This window comes from Dipteris shenzhenensis, chromosome 30, assembly GCF_047967505.1.
Source record: "Dipteris shenzhenensis isolate YYH24624 ecotype China chromosome 30, Dip_SZ_1.0, whole genome shotgun sequence".
NCBI classification, from domain to species: Eukaryota; Viridiplantae; Streptophyta; class Polypodiopsida; order Gleicheniales; family Dipteridaceae; genus Dipteris; species Dipteris shenzhenensis.
Window position 1 is genome coordinate 19645764 of NC_141625.1, and position 22835 is coordinate 19668598.

Sequence of the window (22835 nt, forward strand, 5' to 3'; positions counted from 1 at the left end):
AAATTGGTATCCTCTAATAAAAGGAATTGGGGATAAATTTTGGCTATAGTAGTTTGGGCCTATAATACTACTTTTAAGATTTCTACCGGCCAAACACCCATTTTTCTAGTCTATGGGGTGTACTCTATTTTGATTATTATTAGAGCATAATTTGAGTAAAGAGGAGAGCATTCAACATAGCCTTGATGAGACTAGAATTTTGTCATTTTTGTATTAAGAGATTCATAAAAACAGGTAGAAGCATTCTTGTGACTTGAAGGCTAAGCATTACAAGTTTGTAAAAGCTCCACTAGTGCTATTTTATGATGCTCGCCAAGAGTTATTTCCTGGTAATCTTGAAGAAATCTGAACCGGGCCTTTTATAATCCTAAAGGTACACTCACATAACATTGTTTTCCTTGTAGAGCTAGATGGAACAATTTTTAAAACTAAGGCCAATATAATAATATTAAGCTTATTACATTTGATATATTTTCTACTCTTGTCCTTTTTTTTATCTTTCCTATTTTGTTTATAAATGTTTTCCTATTATATTTCAAGTGTTGGACTAGAGTGTGGCATCAACTGTCACTAAAAAGATAGGAATTAAAACATTTATGAATTAAACAAGTTAGGAATTAAAAGTCTTAGGAAAATAATAGAAAAGATTAGAAGAAATAGTTAACTTACAATTAACATTAAGCCTGCAAGACAAGGATCTAAAAGAATATTATCAATCAATAATATTTAATACTTGACTAACACAAGATCTATTTTGATCATGTTTCAAAGAAATTATTCAGCGGATAAGTGGTAGGTAAAAGAGCTTTAGAAGGTTAGAGGGTAAGCTTAAGAACAATATGTATATATATATATATATATATATATTAGATACATACTTATATTAGTACAAAGCATAACTATATATGAACACAACACACATATACAACACATACACACAACATACACACACAAGACAAACACCCCACATAGTCATATCCATACACAACCCAACCACATACAACGCAACCACGTAACTAACCGCACCCACACTCTAAACCACTCACAACAACTCCAAAGGCAACACATACAATCAAACCCACTAGTAAACACCCGAAAACTACAGCGCCTCTACACAGACATCTCGCATACACACAGTCCTATACCTAAACAAAAAAGACACAATACCACATGGCAAACATAGAAGAGACACAACCCACATACCATAGACACCCAACCATACACATAAACCCAACACACAAACAACTCCCATGCAACCAAAGACCAACAACAGCAGCAACCACAAGCCCAGCAAGCTATGAGCCAAAAGAAAGAAGAAAGCCGTCTAGCCACATGCCAGTAAACAACATACCAAACGAGACAACCCACAACAAAACAACAGGCAACCAGACAAGTAGCACAAGAGGAACACCACAACGGAGAACATAGTCGACCGGAGACCACAAGCACATGAACCCAAAGAAAGCAGTCACGGATAGTTGTAAGTCGAGTCCTTAAGTCAAGATATGTGAAAAGATGCCAACAAGCCTAACCGAATGCACAAGAGAACAAGGAATGGAACAACACTGTAGTATATGACAGTGGAGGAAAGACCTAAGTACTACCAGAGCTGCCTAAGTATGTAGGCTATCGAAACTAGTGTGTGTGTTTGTGTAAGATCACAACATCAACAACCAGGAGCTAATTTAACAATCAACATATATCTATTGTTGCTGAAGGTGATTGAGGGCCACATGAGAATAGCTCGTGGTGGCAAGGAGATCAGGTAGACAACTCAATTTAACAATCCACATATGTCTGTTGTTGCTGAAGGTGATCAAGTGGAAAAGCTATAAAAATCTAACCTCTGTTGTACATTAATGGAGAGATATAAGCAACCATACATGTAGAAAGAGAAAAACACAGGAAAGGGCTACGGAGAGGTACGTAGGGAATTCAACATGAAGAGGAGGTGCAACACTTGAGTGAATACATAAACACAAAGCCATCCTGAGTTGGAGGCGAACCAACAATTAATTTATAACACTGTTTGTGCTGTTAGTAGAGAAGGGTGATCAAGGAAGAACATGGCAGAGGCAATACGACGAGAAGTGCATAGGTGACCAAGTATAAGAAGAGGTGACACAATAGAAGGAGAGGTTAATCAAAAAGCTGGCAAGGAGAAGGCCAGAGCTTTGTGTGCGTGTGCGCATGTGTGTGTGTGTGTGGTACCAATATATATATATATACAAAAAGAGAATGTGTGCATGTGGGGGTGTGTGTGTGTGTGTGTGTGTGTGTGTGTGTGTGTGTGTGTGTGTGTGTGTGACCCACCCCCAACCCAGAGGGTAAGACCACATGGTGGGGAGTAAGCCCACCATGTGGACATATTACCCACCTAAGAAATTGATACAAGAGAAGCTATAAGACATTTCCTAGTATAATAGAAGTGTTTTGTAAGAGATAAAGAAGTGTCATAAGTGGGCTTGATAGAAAAAGCTATCCGAAGTGTGCTTTCACCTAAGCTCTGCGCATCAGATTCAATAGTTAGTAAATCAAGGAAGAAAAATCACCATAAGATGTCATCTGACTGATCGATTAAGGGGATTCAAACTGTTAAATGATCATTAAGAATTATATAAGAGAGTTACCTAGATACCTTTTGGTAAGGAGACAACTCTGACCTTGAATAAGGGGACAAGAGAATCAACTAAATACCTTTTGGTAAAGAGATGATTCTGACCCTATATAAAAGGACAGGAGAAACAACATGATACCAAAGAAAAGAGCAGCCATTACTAAACTGAAAACAATTGTATGGTACTAGCCCGCCGACCAAACGCTAGTTGGGAAAGCAGTGTGTGTGTTTAGATTTCATTGTCCCATCAATATTTGAACCATACAATCGATTCAGTCATAGATTGGCTTTAAATAAAAATAATTAAAACTTATTCAAATTTGAAAAATAAACATTTAGAAGGAATTAGATAAAATTTTATTTCCAAGGTATTATAGCTAAACATGTTAGGTTTACAAAAGTGTAGAATGATGGGATATCTCAAGGTGTATGCCCCATGCACACCTTGGGTTCTATGTGTGTGTGCTAGAGGCACAGTTAGGTGCCCATAAGCACTATTAGGTGGTGGTAGATGCCACAGAGGCTGATTGAGAGATTCTAGGAGCTGATTGGGGAGATGATTATGGAGCTTGGTGGCTCATGTAGAGGTGCCTACATATGGACCTCACCCTTCTTCATTCTATGAGCATTCTCTTGTTTCGTGTTTAGCTTCATGCTTTCCTTTCACTTCTTCAACATGGTATCAGATCACTATGATCCTCCTTGAGCCCATTTATGCCATGTCATCTTCTTCTTCTTCTTCTTCTTCACCTTCCTCTCCATTTTGCCCCTTTCTGCCCAACCACTTGGAGGGCTGAATTCTCCTCCTACAGGTGACCTCATCTAGATTCCTTCTGGCTGGAGAGACCCTTCATATGGGCAAACTTCCACGTCAGAGCAATTAGGGAATGGTGCCCTCAGACCCGCACAACAGTCGCTTTCTTCTTGACACCATTTTGTGCAATACGACTTGTTGGAGCAACCATTTCAAAATTCCTCAGAGCCACGCTTGCACAACAACATGAGCTAGCCCCTGTCCAAATTTGAAGTGAAATGGTCCACCAAGGAGGGAGGAAATGCAAAAAAAACCAATCGACAATCAAGCTCCTGGCTATGGCGACATGACGCGGCATTTCGACTTTCCTCTTCAATGGCTCCTCTCTGGTATATCAACTTTATTTCTACCTAGAAAGCCCTCTTTTCTTTGCCTTGAAGAGTGAGATACAAGCCCTCCAAGATCAGGCCTCTATTTTGGACAGTTTTGATAGTGTTGTGAATTTGGTGGTACATTAGATGCTACTTTGGCATTTCTGATATTTTAAAGTGTTGAATAGCATCAGTACAATTGTGGCTACAACTTTCCTTTAGGTTGCTATACTTGGATTTGCTTGGAATACTTTCATTTAGCCACCTCTATGAAGCATGCAATTGAAGTATCATTTCCATTATGATTTTTTGGTTACAAGTCTTTGCTACACCAAATGCATGTACTTTGAAGCTTTTTAGCTTTTTCTAGCCTTGTGAGTAGACACTGCCCCCTCTCATGGCTACCTTCTTAAATATTGATAAGTTCAATGGTAAAGGCTTTCACACATGGCAGATGAAAATTAAGTTTGTATTGATGAGGGAAAACCTCTGGGGCTTGTCAAACCTGCTTCAACTTCTTCTTCAATAGCCTCTAATGCTGGAGAATCCTCAGCTCTTACACGCCCGGCACGAGATCCTGCTAGAGAGGAGAAAGCCTATGGCATTATTGCTTTTGGCTTAGGAGATGACTATATTCATCACATTTCTGATATGGAGTCTCCTTCTGAAGCTTGGCAAAAGCTTGATATTCTTTTTGGTACTAGCTCTCACATCTCAAAATTGTCACTTAAGATTGCTTTCTTTGAATTGAAGATGGCTACTAGCACTCCCTTGGCTAGTCTCATGACTCAACTTGCTTCTATCAACTCTCCAATCACTACGGATGATGCAACGGCAGTATTGCTCAAAAGTATGCCTGGAGATTATGATCATGTTGTCACCACATTGAAAAATCTTCCTAATCCTACTCTTGAAGGTCTCATTACTGCCCTTCAAGAAGAAGAAAGGCACAAGGAACTCCGGAGAGGCAATGACACAGCCTATGCCATAAAAACTCAAATGAGCAAGTTTCCACCTTGCAAACATTGTGGGAAGACTAATCACCTCTCAAAAGATTACTTCAAGATCAATCCTTGCAAATATTGTGGCAAAAACAATCACCATGAAAAGTTTTGCAAGGCCAAAAAGGAAGCAACTACAAAACCAGAAACTGCCAATCTACTTTTAGTTGATGTGCCTCCACAAGATGAGGCCTCCTATGATGATTATGCTTTTTGAACCAGCTCCACATATGCTCCACATCTCTCTTTTATGTTGAGTCAAGGTACTCTCCCTGGATAGTCCTCCAAAATGAACGGAATAAACTATTGTGTTCTTTGTAAACACCTCTGGTCACCATATGATGTAGGCCATGTGTATGTGTTTAGCTCCATGGTACCTCCTACAGACAATGTGTGCATGTACATGCAGGGGAGATAACAATTGGGGAGTCTTATGTATTCATTTGTTTAACTTCACACCCTTGGGAACCCTTGCTAGCATATCCTAGCCATAGATTTATCCTTGACCACCATGAGATGGCTTAAGACACTATGTGACTAGATGTATCCTTGACATAGCCTGAGGCATTCCCTTGAGGGGGGGTTTGATGGGATATCTCAAGGTGTATGCCCCAGGCACACCTTGGGTTCTATGTGTGTGTGTTAGAGGCACACTTAGGTGCCCATAAGCGCTGTTAGGTGGTGGTAGATGCCACATAGGCTGATTGAGAGATTCTAGGAGCTGATTGAGAAGATGATTGTGGAGCTAGGCGGATCATGTAGAGGTGCCTACATATGGACCTCTAAAATGGTTGACCATGCCAATTCAACCCTCAAATTTATGAGGGAGTCCATACTGTTAATCAGCATATCTGCCTTGTCTTCATAGTTGGGTTCACACTTAGGGGTTGGAAGTCGTTGGACTACTTGGCTTAGTGGTCAGTCAATTCTTCAGTATCATTCATCTTCAGGTCATAGAACTTTAATTTCAAAAACACTTTAGAATTTTTTATTTTATTCCCAGAGATACCTTCAAGTCAGTCCCATATTTGCTTGACCATGGAGAATCATACACACGGAGGAGAGAGGAGAGAAAAAATCTTGGCAACCTTCTCCTAAGCACTTGGTAGCCCCTTGGGGGGGTTCTTGGACAACCCACGAGAGTTCCTCGACAGCCCACATGAAGACTTGGCAGTCCCATGGAGGTTTTTTGTAGCCCTGTCTTGGCAGCCCATGGGTCCAACCTTCCAGCCCACATGCAAACTGGGTTAGCCCCTAAAAATTATTTGCACTTGTTGCGTACGCAAGGTGAGATTTGGTAGACCTCCTGAAGTCTTGGGAGCCCATCTGGTCCAAACCTGGCAACCCACAGGGTTAGTGACAGCCCTTGTATCAAAGAGAAAAAGAAGAGGAGAACATGGCATGTGATCAACTCTAGAAACCTCAACCTGCAAAACACACAGAACACCGCCACCATTACATCAATGGAAAAGAGACAAATTTCAGGTGCAGGCTACCACCCAACCTCGTTGATCATGACTGGGTCATCCCCACCAAGCCGAGGCTAGAGTGACATGTGGAGCAAACTCGAGGATACCTGCTAGCAATCTGCTGGCTATGCAATGCCCTGGCATACCATACCACAAAGGTGTGTTCACGGAACCTGCTGCCGACTGCTAGCTCCACTCCATCTGCTCGTTGCCTCCCTCAATGGCCCTGGCACTCCCTCTTTAGTAATCGGGAAAAGTGCAACCAAAAAAAGCAAAAAGCTAAAGTAATGTAAAAATTAATCTCCATGTCTGTGTGACCCTAGCCTGTCATCTGCCTGCCTGTCCTCCATGTGCACATGACCTTGACTGCACCAGATAGAGACCAGAGTGTTTCAGGTTGGGCCATCCAACTACTTGCTTGGGCATCAAAACAACCCACCCAAAGGTGCCTAAGGTCCTTTTCATTAATTAAGGGATAGACTGTTACAATAAGATAACTATTCTTGATGGACAATAAGATACATTTTAGAATAATAACATGAAAACTTGATGGGTGTGATCACATACACAGAGTTTGCAGAATTTAATGATTATTCATAATCTCTCTCTCTCTCTCTCTCTCTCTCTCTCTCTCTCTCTCTCCAGTCCATGCAGCGAAGAATTGGTCTTTTCGTATGGACATAGACAAGAGGGAGAAGTATGCGGACACTACCGATGCTCTGATTAAGGAGGTTTGCAGGCTGAACTGGAGCGAGATGAAAGAGACTTTACTCTCAGCTGCACATACAGTCATGGGTCGAAAAAGATCAAGAGAGTATGCACGAAGGGCTTACCACAAAACAAATGGTTTGATGATGAATGCATAAAAGCCAGGCTGAAAATTAAACAGATGCCAAATGACATGCAACGTAAAGAGGCTGAAAAACACTTCCATGCACTCACTCGGAGAAAAAAGAGGAAATATCAGCTAGACAAAGAGTGGAAAGATGCCATTGAGTTTGCTAAGAACCCGAGAGGAACGTGGAGGCAAACTAAAGGGACATCAAAAGAAATCATGAGAGATTTCACAAATGAAGAAATGCTCCAATATGCCATGCAACTCTACACCCACCCACATGCCTTACCTATGTCCACAGACATAGCTCACTACAATGGCCCACATATTTTCTCTGTGGACGATGTGAATGAGGGCCTGAAGAAAATGGCCAATGGAAAAGCAGATGACACATTGCATATAAAGGCTGAGCTACTAAAATGGGCAGGTGACTACACACGAATTTGCCTAGTTTCTTTGCTTAATGATGCAATTGCTAATGGTTTCCCCCCAGAGTGGCAAGAAAATTGGGTGAAACTAATATATAAAGGTGGGGATCGTAACCAGCTTTCCAACTATAGAACCATTATGGTGGGATCCACCATGGCCAAGCTCTTTAGCACAATCGTTGAGACAGAACTTAGTCTATGGGCAGAACTGAATGGAAAGAGGGCCATTGGACAAGCTGGTTTTCGAAGAAACCATAGCACTGTGGATCACTTGGTAACATTATAGGTTCTAATGGAAGAGAGCCGGCTACACGGAAAGCCTCTCTATTGCTGCTTCATAGATTTTAAGAAGGCATTTGACACAGTGCCTAGAAACAATTTGTGGGAAAGAATGGACTACTTAAGAGTGCCAAATCACTTGAAAATAGCAGTCTTCAGATTATATGAGAGAGTAACTTGCCAACTCAAAGGTAGAAACGGATTGTCAACTACATTCCATAGTAATATGGGGGTTAAACAGGGTTGCCCTTTATCACCAACATTATTTGGACTATGTATTGACAGATTGGAGGAGTTGGTCAAAGAAATGATGCAAGAGCAGCAACTACAGAGCCCCCAAATCTGTGCATGCACCATACTACTGTTGTTATATGCAGATGATGTTGTCTTTTTCTCATACACAGCAGAAAATATGCAGCGGATGATGCACATTCTACACAAGTTTTGTGCAGAGAGCGGCCTCATGGTAAATGTCACCAAAACTAAAATGATGATAGTAAAAACAAAGCAGCCTGCAAACACCCCAAGTATAACACATTCAAATACCTGGGAATAGATGTGCCAGCAAATCATAGATGGAATGATTGTGTCCACAAAAGGATGGATGCCGGGTGGGGAAAATATTATCATTTTGAAAATGATTGCAAAAATAGTGACACTAAGAGATGGAGCATCAGACGGATTTTATTTGATGCTTATGTGGTGCAAACAGTCCTATATGCAGTAGAAGTATGGGGAGGTACCATCTCAGCATCAAAATGGAATGATACTGAAAAAATACAGAAATCATTTCTAAGACGGCATCTGGGAGTTAAAATTACTACACCATACTCAATCATGCTTATTGAGACTAGTACAAGGCCCATTGAACTGAGAGCACTACGAAGGGTTTTCAAATACATAAAGAAGGTCAAGTCCATGGGGTCGCAGAGATTACCAATGAAAGCATGGAAGGCAAGTTAAAGGCCTCAAAAGACAAACAAAAGCAAGACGCTATCATCTGGTTGGTGGCAAGACATTCAGAGATGGAGAGTAACATCCTACCTGGAGATGTCATCCGGGGAAATGGATGAGAAGGCATTTCATAAAGCTTTGTTGGGAATATTGCAGCAAAAATGGCAATCAGCTGAAAAAAGGGCTAAGTATGAGTACTATTGTACGCATGTCAATCCCATTTATTGGGACACCTACTCCAAGGAGGAAGAAAATGCACAAAAATACATAACTATGACCATACCTGCAAATGCAAGGAGAAGCATTGCACTCATCCGCACCCGATCACACACTCTGGAGATAAAGAAAGATGCTTGGGGAGATGTCTCAAGGGAACAAAGATTTTGCAAGCTGTGTGACCAAGAACAAGTAGAGACACAAGCACATGTCCTCCTTACATGCACACGGTATGCCTGCATAAGGAGGGACTTTAACAATATTACAGAGGAACACGACACCCTAGCAAGCTTGCTCTCACATAGCCATATAGCCACTCTGGGTAACTATATTGCCAAGGTTCTTAAATATCGTGAATGTTGTATTACTCAATGTATTTCAAAATAATTGTTCTCCCCCCCTTCCATAAAAGGAAGGAGACACTTGTATCGTGACTTTTATGGGTCCCATGGGTCGGATGACGGTAATACATTCTTCTTCTTCTTCTTCTCTCTCAATTTGTAAACATAGCATATCATTGTGGCTGAATGCAAGACCAAATATTTACTTTAAACATAACATATAATTGTGACTGAATGAAAGACAACTTCAAACATATCAATCTTTCCCAGTACTGTGCAGTACAATTACTTCAGTGCCAATAAAAGCATCTCTAAGGCTCTCTTCCTTGTCGTATGGGCTTTCCTACTGGTTATGCAGCACAATTACTTTAGCGCATATCAAAGCATCTAGAAGGCTCTTCCTCGTTGGATGGAAACGAGGATCAATTCCTCCATGAATGGCATATGCATCCAGTTCAGCCCTTTTCAGCTTAGAGGCAGCTGTCTTGCCAAGTACAATGCCTTTGCTAATATCTAGAGGAGGAGCAATAGGCTCAGCAGCCCCATCAAGGTTGGCAAACCTCTCCTCCCTCAATCTAGCCATTTCCTTCAAAGTGTTAAGAACATCATTATTTGTTCTTCCTTCGAGAGCATAATCAAAGCCTATCACATGTGAAATGTGATCTACAGTGCCAACACTAGCTCCATTTCTGAGCTCCTTATAAGTCCCTTTGCACTCCTCCTTTTTGGGTTCTGATGCTGTGCACACAAACACAAAATCAAGAACAATCTTGCCTTCCCGCTGCAACTGTACCACATCTGGCACCCACTGCTTTAATACATTAACAGCCATGAACTCATCCTCAGAGTGCTGGTGCTTGGATTGACTTGTTGTGAATTGCAACCCAATAAGATGTAACTGGTCATTCATATCTCTGTAGAAAATCATACCATCCACCTTTCCAAAGTTGAATTGAATTGGAATGTACATATGCCCACAACCTGGCTTCAGCATATGCATGAGGATGGTTTCAGGTTCAGGGATGCTGGAGAATGGCTGAGCAGAGAGCCTATTCATTATTAAATTACTAGAGATGCGCATTCCTCTCCGCGAAATCACATCATCACATAATATCTCACACAGCCATCCCAGTTCAGACCAGTTAATTAGTGGACTTTGTATGACCAGTTTTGCATATGACAACCACGGTCCCTGCTCATCAGCACTTGATATTTTCTTTCTGAACTCCTCCATGTATATCTGTTTAACAAAATGAGAGCAGAAGTTGCTTTCATTTATTGCATACCTTCCATCCTCAGCTATCACCTGTTCAACGGTAAGAAACTCATTGTAAGACCGTTTTAGTCTGAACGACATAGCTGACTTCCTAATTGAAGACATTGGAGGACTCTCTATGAATGTGTGGAGCACTCTGGCCCAATCTTCCTCATCTTCAAGCGTAGCAGCAACCTCCATGGGAGACAGCTCACGCACATTAAATCCTATGATCTTTCTCCTGTCAGTGCTCCAAATAACCCCATGCTGTTGGTACTTCTTAGAGGCAACCTTGATGCAAGCATCATCCAAAGCATCAAGAAAATGGGGATGAAATCCAGCATAGAAGTCCATATAATTCTTGCGTAGCTTACTTCCCTCCACCACAGCTCCAAGAGCAGAATGCTCAAGAAAGCTTTGTCTCTGCTCCTGTATTGAAAACATCATATCATCAAAAGATGAGCATAAAAGTTAGAATGAATTAAACAATACACACACATATGTATAGCATCTGTAGAAGTATATGTGTGTGTATCCATGCACGTTACCTTGGTAAAGCCCTGAACAAGGAAAATGACTGAATTTGCTGATTGTGATGTCTCATTTGTAACCACAGCACGCAGAGCATGTGCATTAGGAGACAGCCCCCACACAACCTTATAGGGTTTTACAATATCTGCGAGCGATACCCGTCTTTCTTCCCGTTGCTTTGCTTCTGCTCTCTCTTGGCCATCATGATGCAGAGTGTCCAATACTTGCACTCCATCAACAATGAAGGTGAAAATGTCCCCAGCATCTGTCATATCGGCAAGAAACTCTAGAATCCTGAGGAGAATATCTTGTTCTTTAATATTATCAAACGTTCGCTTGGCAGCCTTGAGCGAAGCCTGCAAACTTTCTATCTTGTCCAGGGCCACATCATACTTGCAATTTTCAGTGTTCTCTGCACATTTATATGCAAAGCTGAGTGCATCCAATATCCAGCTAGACAGAGCTTTTCTCGCCCTCTCCATGTTCCAAATGCACACGGTTTTGCAGCGCTTAGGAGCTGCAGAGTACCAGAAGCTCGCAAACGCCCTTAAGAGGCATGTTTTGCCAGCTCCTTTGGGTCCTGCAAAGAGCACTTCTTGACCAGCTTCGAGCTGAAACCATCTTTCGACGAGCCCCATGAGGTTCTCAGAGCCGATAAAATTGAATGCCTTTCCAGGTCTTGCACCTGGATCTAGACTGCCCATGTAGGGAACAACGCTCACCTTGTGCGGATCGTATAAATTGTGGACCTCAGCTCGAGCAAACTGCTGTTTGATGAAGTTGCAAGCAGCATCCACTGTATCATAGCCATCTACACGACGCCGCTTCCGCGCTATCTCCGCCTTCGCATCCATGACTCTCAGAAACCCTAGAAGACAGGAAACTGCAATAACAAGGGTCAAGGCGACTATCACATGAGGCAGGCAGAAGGTATTAAGTTATATCGTCTCGCTGCGCTATATCATTACGAGTATGTCCCCCCTCACGGTCGTATATTGACCCAAGGGTCGTAATATTAGGACCCAAAGATCAAGTCCCTTCTCGGGGATAGAGGAGGGCTGAATGACCTCATTTATCGAATTTGGCAGCCTCTTAGGGCGCTTGTTTTAATGCATATATGGAATTACAGGAATAAAGTGGTTTTCCAGAGGAGTATCAGAGGAAGAATGCTAGTTGAAGCTATGTTGGAGGAGATAAGGAAGACGATTCATTTTTTTGGTCATAAGAATGAAGCCCAAGAATCTTAAGTACCCTTTGGAAATGATGTTAAGGCCTCTCTAGAAGTCAGAATTTTTTGATGTCCAATGATGTATTTTCCTTTTCCTTCAATACAATTTTGAATTGCCTGCAAAAAAATTTTCGTTAGTTGGGGGTGGGAGGCATGATTAACATAAGGTGAGAGGCGCCTTGCAAAGAATTAATCGATAAACGTAAGCTTCGAATTAACTTCTGGAAGCCCAAGCACGCATATATAGAGGGGAGGAGAAGATAAGAGACACAATCATCTTCCTCCTTTGTTGCTGCTCGTTGAAGAAGCCCCTTGTCTGAGCGAGGGAGAGGGGGGAGCGATGGAGAGCAGGGAAGAGTGGGAGACGAGGGAGGTTGAGGTGATGGAGAGGAGAGGGAGCGATGGAGAGGGAGGTTGAGGTGATGGAGAGGAGAGGGAGCGGAGTAAGGGGAGTAGGGGGCTGAGAGAGAGGAGAGGGAGTGGGAGGAGAGCCGGCGTGAGGTGAGGAGGATGGGCGAGGAACAGACGGGAAGGAGAGCACTTTAGGTTAATAGATGCAATTAGGCACTTAGGCACTTGGGTTAATTGAAGAGAGAGAATAAATTGGATTAATTAATTAATTGAATTGAGCATAGGAGCGATTAGGAAGAGCGATTTGTTTCGTTTTAGATGACTCATCTAGTAGCACACTTAGTCAAAACAGTATTATGTACATGAATAAGAAAAATGGCACTCTTTCTCTTCTTCTCTTCCTCTCTACTCTTCTCTTCTTTATTCTTCTCTTCTTCTCCTCTATTCTTTCTTCTTCTCTTTTCTTCTGTCTCTTCTCTTCTTCACCTCTATTCTTATTTTTATTTCTCTTCTCTTATTTACACCTATTTCTCTTTTTCTTTCTCTTATTCTTCTGCTCTCTTATTCTTTCCTCTTTGTCTTATTCTTTTTCTTATTCTTCTCCTCTCTTCTCTTCTTCTCCTCTCTTCTTTCTTCTTCTCTTCTTCTCCTCTATTCTTTCATCTTCTCTTTTCTTCTTTCTCTTACCTTCTTCTCCTCTCTTCTTATTCTTATTCCTCTTCTCTTATTCTTTCCTCTTTCTCTTATTCTTCTCCTCTCTTATTCTTCTCCTCTTTTATTCTTCTCCTCTCTTATTCTTTTTCTTCTCTTCTTCTTCTCTCTTCTTTCTTCTTCTCTCTTCTTTCTTCTTCTCTTCTTCACCTTTATTCTTTCTTCTATTTTCTTATTTCTCTTCTCTTCTTCTCCTCTCTTGTTATTCTTATTCCTCTCCTCTTATTCTTTCCTTTTTCTCTTATTCTTCTCCTCTCTTGTTCTTTCTCTTATTCTTTCTCTTATTCATCTTTCTCTTATCTTTCTCCTCTCTTTTTCTCTCCTCTTTCTCTTATTCTTTCTTGTTCTTCTCATATCTTCTCTTCTCTTCTTCTCCTCTCTTCTTCTCTTCTTCATCTCTATTCAAAAGACTAGAAGACAAACCTTCAACTTCATCTTAAATTGTCACACCTTGATTTGCATTGTATCAAAGACATACCTTCAACTTCACCTTTAAATGTCATAGCTTTTGCTTCTACTTTTGGAAGAGATACCTTGGGTGATTCATACATTCACAAGGTTGACTCTTCATATAAAATATAAAGTGCGACTCTCCTAGACCTCTTTTCACAAAGTCTAAATCTAATATCCCATCCAATCTTGCCTTCATTTAACTTCTTGCAAATCCCTCCTATGATTCTTTTGATTTGGAGTTTGATCACTCTAGAATTATGAAAAATCGTTTCAATTTTGAGATTATGAACTTATAATTTATTCCCTTCAAATTTGAGACTATGAACTTATAATTTGTTGTGCTTTTTTATTCCCTTCAAATTTGGTCTAACCTTGTTTGTTAAGAGAACTTGCAAACCCATTTTTGCTTGTCTAAAATTTTAGCTTTGGATGATGTTCACATGTTTGTAGTTTTTAGCTTTTCTCCATAGCGTTCAAAACATTTGTAAGCATACATTAGGGGAGAACTGGGCTCTCCAAAGGGCCCTCAATTAGTGTTTCCTAATTTTAAGGGGTTAGGGCGTTGTTACTCATGGCCTTCAGAATAAGCCAACATCATATCTTTCGAGTCTCCTTTAAGATCGAGCAACCTACCAAATAGATGCACACCGTTGATCCTTTTCATTTTGAGATCGGTGGTCTCAAAAGATTTCATCAGCTTGTGGATTTAAACATGCGTGAGATGATGCTAAAATGGAGAGCTTCGCACAAAGCACCACCTTCTCTTTCCACACTTTCGTATCACCCTGCATAGAACTTTGCAAGAACTCATCTTTGGAAAGTTGTGCAGCTGCTTCAAGTTCCTCTTTAGTGGAATCATTGTATGAGACCTCTTCTTCAACCTCCTCTTCATGTGCTTCTTCAATCGCCTTAAATCAGGTGATTGGGCTTGTCTTCCACAATTCTCCATCTTAGATTTTGCACCCAGAGATTCGAGCAGCTGAAATTCAAGATGATAAGTGGGAGGTTCGGTTCGCTGAAGAACATACATTGATTTTTCAAGAGTTGAAAATGGTAGTTAGCCCCCCAAACCATCTTCTCATGTCCTCGCGGCAAACTGGCTATGGGAGAGTGGAATTTCTGGAAATCTATTCCAAACTTCACACCAACATCCTTTTGTGCTTCAAAGACATCATCGAAGTCCTCTAGTATCACTTGTCCCATAGGATGAAGCTTTTGGTTCTTTAATATTGTCATTATAACAACCTGTACCTCCATGATCTTTTGGTATGCATGGCATTTCAGGGCAAAGAAGTCAAATTTTTAGAGAGCCTATCATATAAGGAGTATTTACATGCTGAATCACAATACGAAGATGAGCAGGAAGGATCAAAAACATATTTTTTTACAGAGAAGGTTGTGCATCCCATACAAGGAGTATGGAAAGTTGTGCAGCTACTTTGAGTTCATCTTTAGTGGAATCACTGTATGAGACCTCTTCGAAGATGAGTAGGTTTGGGGGGCTAACTACCGTTTTTAACTCTTGAGTGAATAGTCAATGTATGTTCTTCAGCAAACAGAACCTCCCAATTATCATCTTTTATTCCGAATGCTCGAATCTCTAGGTGTAGAATCCGAGATGGAGAATTGTGGAAGACAAGCCCAATCACTTGATCTAAGGTGATCATGGCCATCTAAAAAATGAAATTGTAGCATCTACAAGAAGGGAATCGAGCACAAATGCAAGAGAAGACCAACCTAGATCTCTTATCACCCTGCCTTCTGCCAAGTACGCAAAATGTATGTTCATGCTACTTATAAAGCTTCAAGGAAGCATCTAGAAGGGAGCTTTTAGAATAAAGCTATTTTTTAAACTAGTTTGGTAGAAGGACAAAAAAGTGTCCTAGGATAGCTTTATGCCCTATTAACTGTTGAGATATCGAGCTCCACTCGCGATATGCCAGGGTGACTGTTGTGCATTTATGTCACCGACTTGTTAGCTGGAGATGCGGTTGGTACACCGCCAGCTATCCTTATCTACACTAGTTCGTGGCTCAGTTAGTATGCCACCTTAGTTAGTTGAGTTTGGTTTGAGACCCACATATAGGGTTCTTCTATTTCTTTGTACTAGAGTTCTTTTTTGGCTTACACAACTAAGAAGAGAAAAACTGTTTTCAGCCTCCACCTTTGTGTATACTCCCCCATTGTGCATGTGAGAAAGCCGCAAGTGAGACTCCTTCCCTCTCTCCCACTATCTTCACATGGTATCAGAGCCTTGTTCGTGGTAAGGAGCTCAAGAGAGCAAGCCAAGTTCGTGGTGTCCTGGTAAGAGGACCAGTGTTGCTTTCCTATTTCGAGTTTGGGAGCAAATCTCTGCAGGTAGCACAGCCAGAAGTGCAAGAGTGCACTGTCTCAGATTGAGATGCCCTTCGTGGTGTGGCGAGAGCGCAGTATATGCTGCGGGACCAGGCGAAGCCCTTGGTGACGTTATTTTTCTGATTCGAGGTCATTTCGGGGCCCGTTTTGGAGACAGAAGTTCTCCGCAGGCACTCAGAAAAAGGCCCTGTTTTTGCTGTGCGACCACTGTTCTGCGGGTCGGTGAAAAGTTGCCACAGAAATTGCATCGTATGCCTGTGTGCAGAGATATTGGGAGTTGCAGATTCATGCCTGTTGCCTGTTGATGCAAAATCGTCACTAGGAAGTGACTATGTGGTGAAATACCACTTTCGTCAGTTTTGCAGATCTGCCCGTGTGAGGCAAAAAGCTGTGTTTTTTGCAGTGACAGAATATTTTGCAGTGTTCTGTAATGGCATCTGATTCTCTTTCACAGATTGTCACTGAAAAGCTTGACAAGAACAACTTCCAGGCATGGAAGTTTAGAATGACGAATTTCTTGATGGGAAAAGGCTATTGGGAATTCATTACAGGAAATGAAGAAGAACCTGTTCTTCCTAATGTTCCCAGTCAACAGGATTTAAAGGATGGCATGAGAGAGCCAGGAAAGTTATGTACTGGCTGTCTATCAGTATTTCGGACTCCATGATTGTGCATATTCAGGATGCAAATATGCCAAAGGAGGCATGGGATACTTTGGCAAAAATGTACAGCACAAATATGCAAGCCAGGAAAATGCAACTCAAACAGGAGTTGCACAATGTGCAGAGAGAAAATTTGAGCATAAATGACTACCACATGAAAGTGAAGAAAATTGCAGATGCACTTGCTTCCATTGCGTCGCCAGTGGATGATGATGATTTGGTCTCTGTGACCTTGAATGGTCTAGGAAAGGATTATGCACAGTTCCGGACATCCATTGCCATCCGTGAAAAATTTCCTGATTTTGAGGAGTTGATTGCTCTTCTAATTTCCGAAGAGCAAAGAAATGGGGGTGCATCTTCTTCAGCAGGAACTTCAAAAGAAACTGTCTTCTACTCAAATGCTGGCAGAGGTAGAGGCAGAGGTAGAGGAGGCCGATCTGCAGGCCGTGGTAGAAATCAGAATATGCAGCAAACGCAAGAAAACCAGTCCTATGCAGGAGGACGTGGTAACTCTAGAGGCAGGGGGAGTCAAAGAGGCCGTGGTGGATGGCAGAGAGGCCAAAATGCAAACAGCAATATTGAATGCTACTATTGTGGCAAAATGGGTCATATGGCTAAGGACTGCTATAAAAAGCAGAATGACATTATGAATGGAAAATTGCAGCAAGGCAATTATGCATCCTCTAGTAGACAGGGTGATGACAGAAATGAGCATTTGTTTATGTTGCAGCATATGACAAATTCTGTAACAAGTGCAGAAGAAAGCAATGATGTGTGGTATGTTGACTCGGGTGCGTCAAACCACATGACAGGTCACGCTGAATGGATGCAGGATGCAAGAAAAATGGAAAAACCAGGATTTGTGGAGACTGGTGATGATACTGCACATCCTATTGTGCAGATTGGCAAAATTTCTTTGTCTATGCAGGATGGGAAAAAGAAATACTTGTCTGATCTATTTCATGTCCCGAACATCACCAAGAACCTGGTTTCTGTTGGTCAAATGGTGGTTGAGCAGGGCTTGCTGGTTAGATTTAATCCTCATGGATGCTTTGTTGAGGATATGAAAAATAACGGTCGCTTGATAGCAAAAGGAAAGAAGAAGGGCAGGATGTTTACGTTGGATGCAGACATGCCTGAATTGAGTGTAGCAATGTTTGCACATGGGACCGGTGTAGTTGCAAATATTGATATCTGGCACAAACGCATTGGTCATGTTATTATACAGAGACTTAAATCAATGCAAGCCCAAAATATTGTTGCATGATTGCCAAAATTCAAGGTTGCAGAAATGCACAAGGTTTGTGAAGCCTGTCAATTCGGGAAACAGGCAAGGAAACCTTTTCCTAGGCATGTTCAAGAGAGTAAAAAGCCATTGGAATTAATCCACTCTGATGTGTGGACTACAAAAGCTGCATCTATTGGAGGCTGTCACTATTTTGTCACATTTATTGATGACTTCAGCAGAAAACTGTGGGTGTATTTTATGAAAAAGAAAAGTGAAGTGTTTGGGCACTTCAAAGCTTTCAAAGCTATGGTTGAAAAAGAAACAGGCCTGCAAATAAAATGCCTAAGGTCAGATGGAGGGGGAGAGTACCTCTCAAATGAGTTTGCAAGGTTCTTGCAGGAGCATGGTATAAAGCAGCAATATTCATGCAGTCATACCCCACAGCAAAATGGAATTGCAGAAAGAAAAAACAGGCATATTGGAGAGGTATCTCGGGCTGTGCTAAATGAAAAATATCTACCAGATTATTATTGGGCTGAAGCAGTTGCTACAGCAGTCTATATAATGAACAGGACTCCCACTGCAGCAATACATGGCATGACGCCAGAGGAGATGTATACTGGTAGGAAACCAGATATTTCTCATTTGAAGATTTTTGGTTGCATTGCCTATGTCCATGTGCCAAATGAGTTGAGGTCCAAGTTGGATCCAAAAGCTGAGAAGTGCGTCTTTATTGGTTATTCTCTGCACAGCAGAAAGGGTATAGATGCTATAACCCTTCTACACGTAAGTTCACAGTGAGCAGAGATGTTGTTTTTGATGAGATGAGCAGCTGGTATAAACCAGTAAATGTGATGATTGATGTAGATGCACAAAATGGTGATGTTGCACAGAATGCACAGCAACAATCACAAAATATCAGTGGACCTAGAGTGTCCTCTACCAGTGGTTCACATACTTCGCCATGGACAGGCAGATTGAGATCAGGAGAATCCCCTCAAAGCAATGCAGAGAGTGGTACGCAGGTATCACGAAAAGGAAAAGAGAAGGTAGATCAGCCCATGTATGATGTGAATGCAGGTCACTCTTGTGTGGATGGTGAATCCAGTGGCTTAGAACAGAGCATTGATGATGAGTTGGGTATTCCTTCTGTTGTTACACCTGGAGTAAGGAAGACCAGGGATGTTTTGAGAGCACCTGGAAGTGAGCTTATTTTGCGCAGGTCTACCAGGGTTAGGTATCCTGTGGATAGGCTGAAATATGATGGATTTACAGCCATTCACTATGCCTATATGGTCAAAGTGATACAGGAACCAGAACCCACTTCTTTTGAGCAAGCCATGGGAAATGAAAAATGGGAGAAAGCCATGGATGAAGAAATGGATGCCTTGGATGCTAATGCTACATGGGAATTGGTGCCTTTGCCTGAAGGCAAGAATGCAATTGGTTGTAAGTGGGTTTATAAGATCAAGCACAATGCAGATGGTTCTATGAATAGATACAAGGCAAGATTAGTTGTCAAGGGGTATGCACAGACATATGGCATTGATTATGAAGAAACTTTCAGCCCAATTGCAAGGATGGCAACCGTAAGAGCAGCCATTGCTATGGCTGCATCAAAGGGATGGTCTTTACATCAGATGGATGTAAAGAATGCCTTCTTGCATGGTGATTTGCAAGAAGAGGTCTTTATGGAGCAGCCAGCAGGTTATGTTCATGCTATTCATCCCGAGTTTGTTTGTAGGTGAAGAAAGCCTTGTATGGCTTGAAGCAAGCACCTAGAGCATGGTCTGACAAGATAGGACAGTATCTTGTCACTATTGGCTTTCAGATTTCCAAGGCAGATTTCTCACTCTATGTGAGAAAAACAGAGAAAGGGATTATGCTGCTGGTCATTTATGTTGATGATTTGATCATCACAGGTGATAGTGATGAAGATATCCTTCATGTGAAAATGCTATTGAGGTAGAAGTTTGAGATGAAGGATTTGGGAGGGCTGCGTTATTTCTTGGGCATTGAGGTGATTAGATCACCAAGTGGGATACAGCTCTTGCAGAGGCAGTATGGATTGGACATGCTGTCCAAATATGGGATGACAGGCTGTAAGCCTATTTCAGTTCCTTTGGAGCAGAATGTGAAGCTAAGTGCAGATGCAGGTGAGCTTCTGGAGGACCCTACTATGTACAGACGCATAGTAGGAAGTTTGATTTACATGACTATTACCAGGCCAGATTTGAGCTATGCTATTGGGTTGGTAAGTCAGTTTATGCAGGCTCCAAGGAAACCGCATTTGGATGCGGCTAGACGCATACTCAGGTATGTGAAGTCCACATTGCAGTATGGACTATTTTATGAGGCTGGGGTTCAGATACAGTTGCATGGATACACTGATGCTGATTGGGCTGGTAGCATTTCAGATAGACGATCTACAAGTGGATATGTGTTCTCTTTTGGGAGTGCTGCAGTCACTTGGAGCAGCAAGAAACAGCCTACAGTTGCCTTGTCGAGCACAGAGGCTGAGTACAGGGGTGCAGTAATGGCTGCATGTGAGGTAGCTTGGTTGCATAAGCTACTTTATGATATGCATCAATCTACAAATGGGCCGGTTGTCATTTATTGTGACAACATGAGCAGTATACATTTGGCAAAGAACCCAGTCTTTCATGCTAGAACAAAGCACATTGAGGTGCATTATCACTATGTGCGGGAGAAGGTTTTACTAGGTCTTATTGATCTAGTTTATGTCAGCACAGAGGTTCAGGTAGCTGACATATTCATGAAAGCATTGGGCACAGAGAAGCTGCGCAAGTTCAGAGACCTGCTTTTGGTGTGCAGGATTTGGGATTGAGCTCGAGGGGGAGTGTTGAGATATCGAGCTCCACTCGTGATATGCCAGGGTGACTGTTGTGCATTTATGTCACCGACTTGTTAGCTGGAGATGCGGTTGGTACACCGCCCACGAATAATAGCTGGATGACAGCTATCCTTAGTATGCCACCTTAGTTAGTTGAGTTTGGTTTGAGACCCACATATAGGGTTCTTCTATTTCTTTGTACTAGAGTTCTTTTTTGGCTTACACAACTAAGAAGAGAAAAACTGTTTTCAGCCTCCAGCTTTGTGTGTACTCCCCCATTGTGCATGTGAGAAAGCCGCAAGTGAGACTCCTTCCCTCTCTCCCACTATCTTCACATTAACTTGGCCACTTTCTCGAATTATTCTAAGGAATTGATAATGTATTTTGGTGTTTTGATTATGGACCATATTAGCTTATATGTTGAAAAAACTTGGAATTATTATGGATTGAAACTCACTTCTATGACTACGAGTTTTACATAAAGGTTTAAGGTCAGGCTTCAACTGAAATTTCAAGTTGTTTTCTCAACTTTTAGATAAAATGGTCATAATCCTTTATTAGATTGAGTTTTTTGGATATTTTTAGCGTCCCATAGTTAATAATAGCTACAACACATATTTTTGTATTGCTTTTGGAGTTAGATAATCGTACTTACTATGATTTGTGTACTTAAAATTAAAATTTTGTGAATGTTGATAGCTATGAAAATTTGATCTTTTGCACATTCTTTGACATATCTAACAAGTCCCAAATGCAACCATACTTTGTATATGTCTTAAATATGATATTATGGAGTAGCAAGAGTTTTTAGAGGACCTCATATAATGTATAACATCAAATTCAAACCTTATTTTGATTGTTGATTACACTACAATTAATGTTAATTTCAAGATACAAGGATTTAAGTGATACCAGAGGAACCTTCAAAGGCCTAAATTATTTTTATAGAGTGTCTCTAGTCATGAGTCAGTGCTACCAACAATAAAACCTTATATTTAGAACATGTATAAATACTTGAAAATTATAAAAGAAAGACTTGTTGTGAAACCTGTTTTGAATCCTTTCTAGGTGAATTATTGTGTTCTTATACATTTGTGGGAACCTTGTAATCATGTGTGATGCTTTTTTATGTTCCTTATATTTTTCAAAAATAGTATTATGAGTCTACCTTAAGCTCAAGAGAGGGAATTGTAAAAAAGCACACCTACATGAAGTTGTGAATTTTTTGCCAAAACATCAAAAGGACACTTTTATGTCTTGTTTTGCTACCAAACTCATGTTAAAAAACAACACAAAAGCAAAAACAAAAGAAATAATAAAAGCAAGCAGATTTTTTTATCCTTTAGTACTTGTTGGAACTTCTAAATTGGTGAATAGTGATCTCTAGTTGAGGTTAGAGATTTCGATGCCTGGAACGTGTTTCCCTTTACCTTTTGTTGAGGTTAGAGGTTTTGGTGACAAAATGTGTCATCATTTTATTTATTTATAGCACTGCCCTATAAAGGGAAGGGTAACCATTCATGAGGGGTGCCCTTTGAAAGTGGAAAAATAGCTGTACATGGCACTTAAAAAAGTGGTGAATTACTTGAGAGCTTAACGCAAAAAAAAGGCCATGAGCTTCATGTCTCATCTTCTTCTTATCCTCCTCTGTTGTTGTTGCTCCTCCTTTTCCTTCTCTTGAGATAGCTTTTACATTACTTTTATGGTCACCTGAAATAGTCACGAGCCTCTCTAATTTGTTCTTCTGGTGTTGTCATATTATTAAAAGGGCAGTGCTATCATGCACCCATGCGTGGGGGGACGCATGGGGGGGGTATGCGACATGCGCGCAAAGGGGGGGTAATGGGGGGGACAGAAGAAGAGGGATGCAAGAGCGAGACAAAGTGAGGTTGACGATCAGGGATACCAAGGCGTGGCATGACCACTAACCTCGGTGCCAAAA

The 22835-nt window shown here is 41.3% G+C and overlaps 1 protein-coding gene across 1 annotated transcript; it reads right to left on the reverse strand.

The window, feature by feature from the left end:
- Positions 1-9140: 9140 nt before the first annotated feature.
- Positions 9141-12255, reverse strand: LOC147881812 (uncharacterized). The gene is made up of 3 exons (XM_087401724.1): positions 12119-12255; positions 11069-11934; positions 9141-10949 (listed from the first exon to the last, which is right to left on the reverse strand). Exons 2-3 carry the CDS (start codon positions 11903-11905, stop codon positions 9609-9611), a joined length of 2178 nt encoding a protein of 725 aa, XP_087257850.1. The 5' UTR covers positions 11906-11934; positions 12119-12255; the 3' UTR covers positions 9141-9608.
- Positions 12256-22835: the final 10580 nt, after the last annotated feature.

What these genes read in the sequence shown, in the direction of transcription:
- LOC147881812 (XM_087401724.1), bottom strand. Translation starts at nt 11,905, where the DNA reads ATGGATGCGAAGGCGGAGATAGCGCGGAAGCGGCGTCGTGTAGATGGC. An exon ending in TTGTTCAGGGCTTTACCAAG is followed by an intron (nt 10,950 to 11,068) that starts GTAACGTGCATG and finishes TTTTCAATACAG; the next exon opens with GAGCAGAGACAAAGCTTTCT.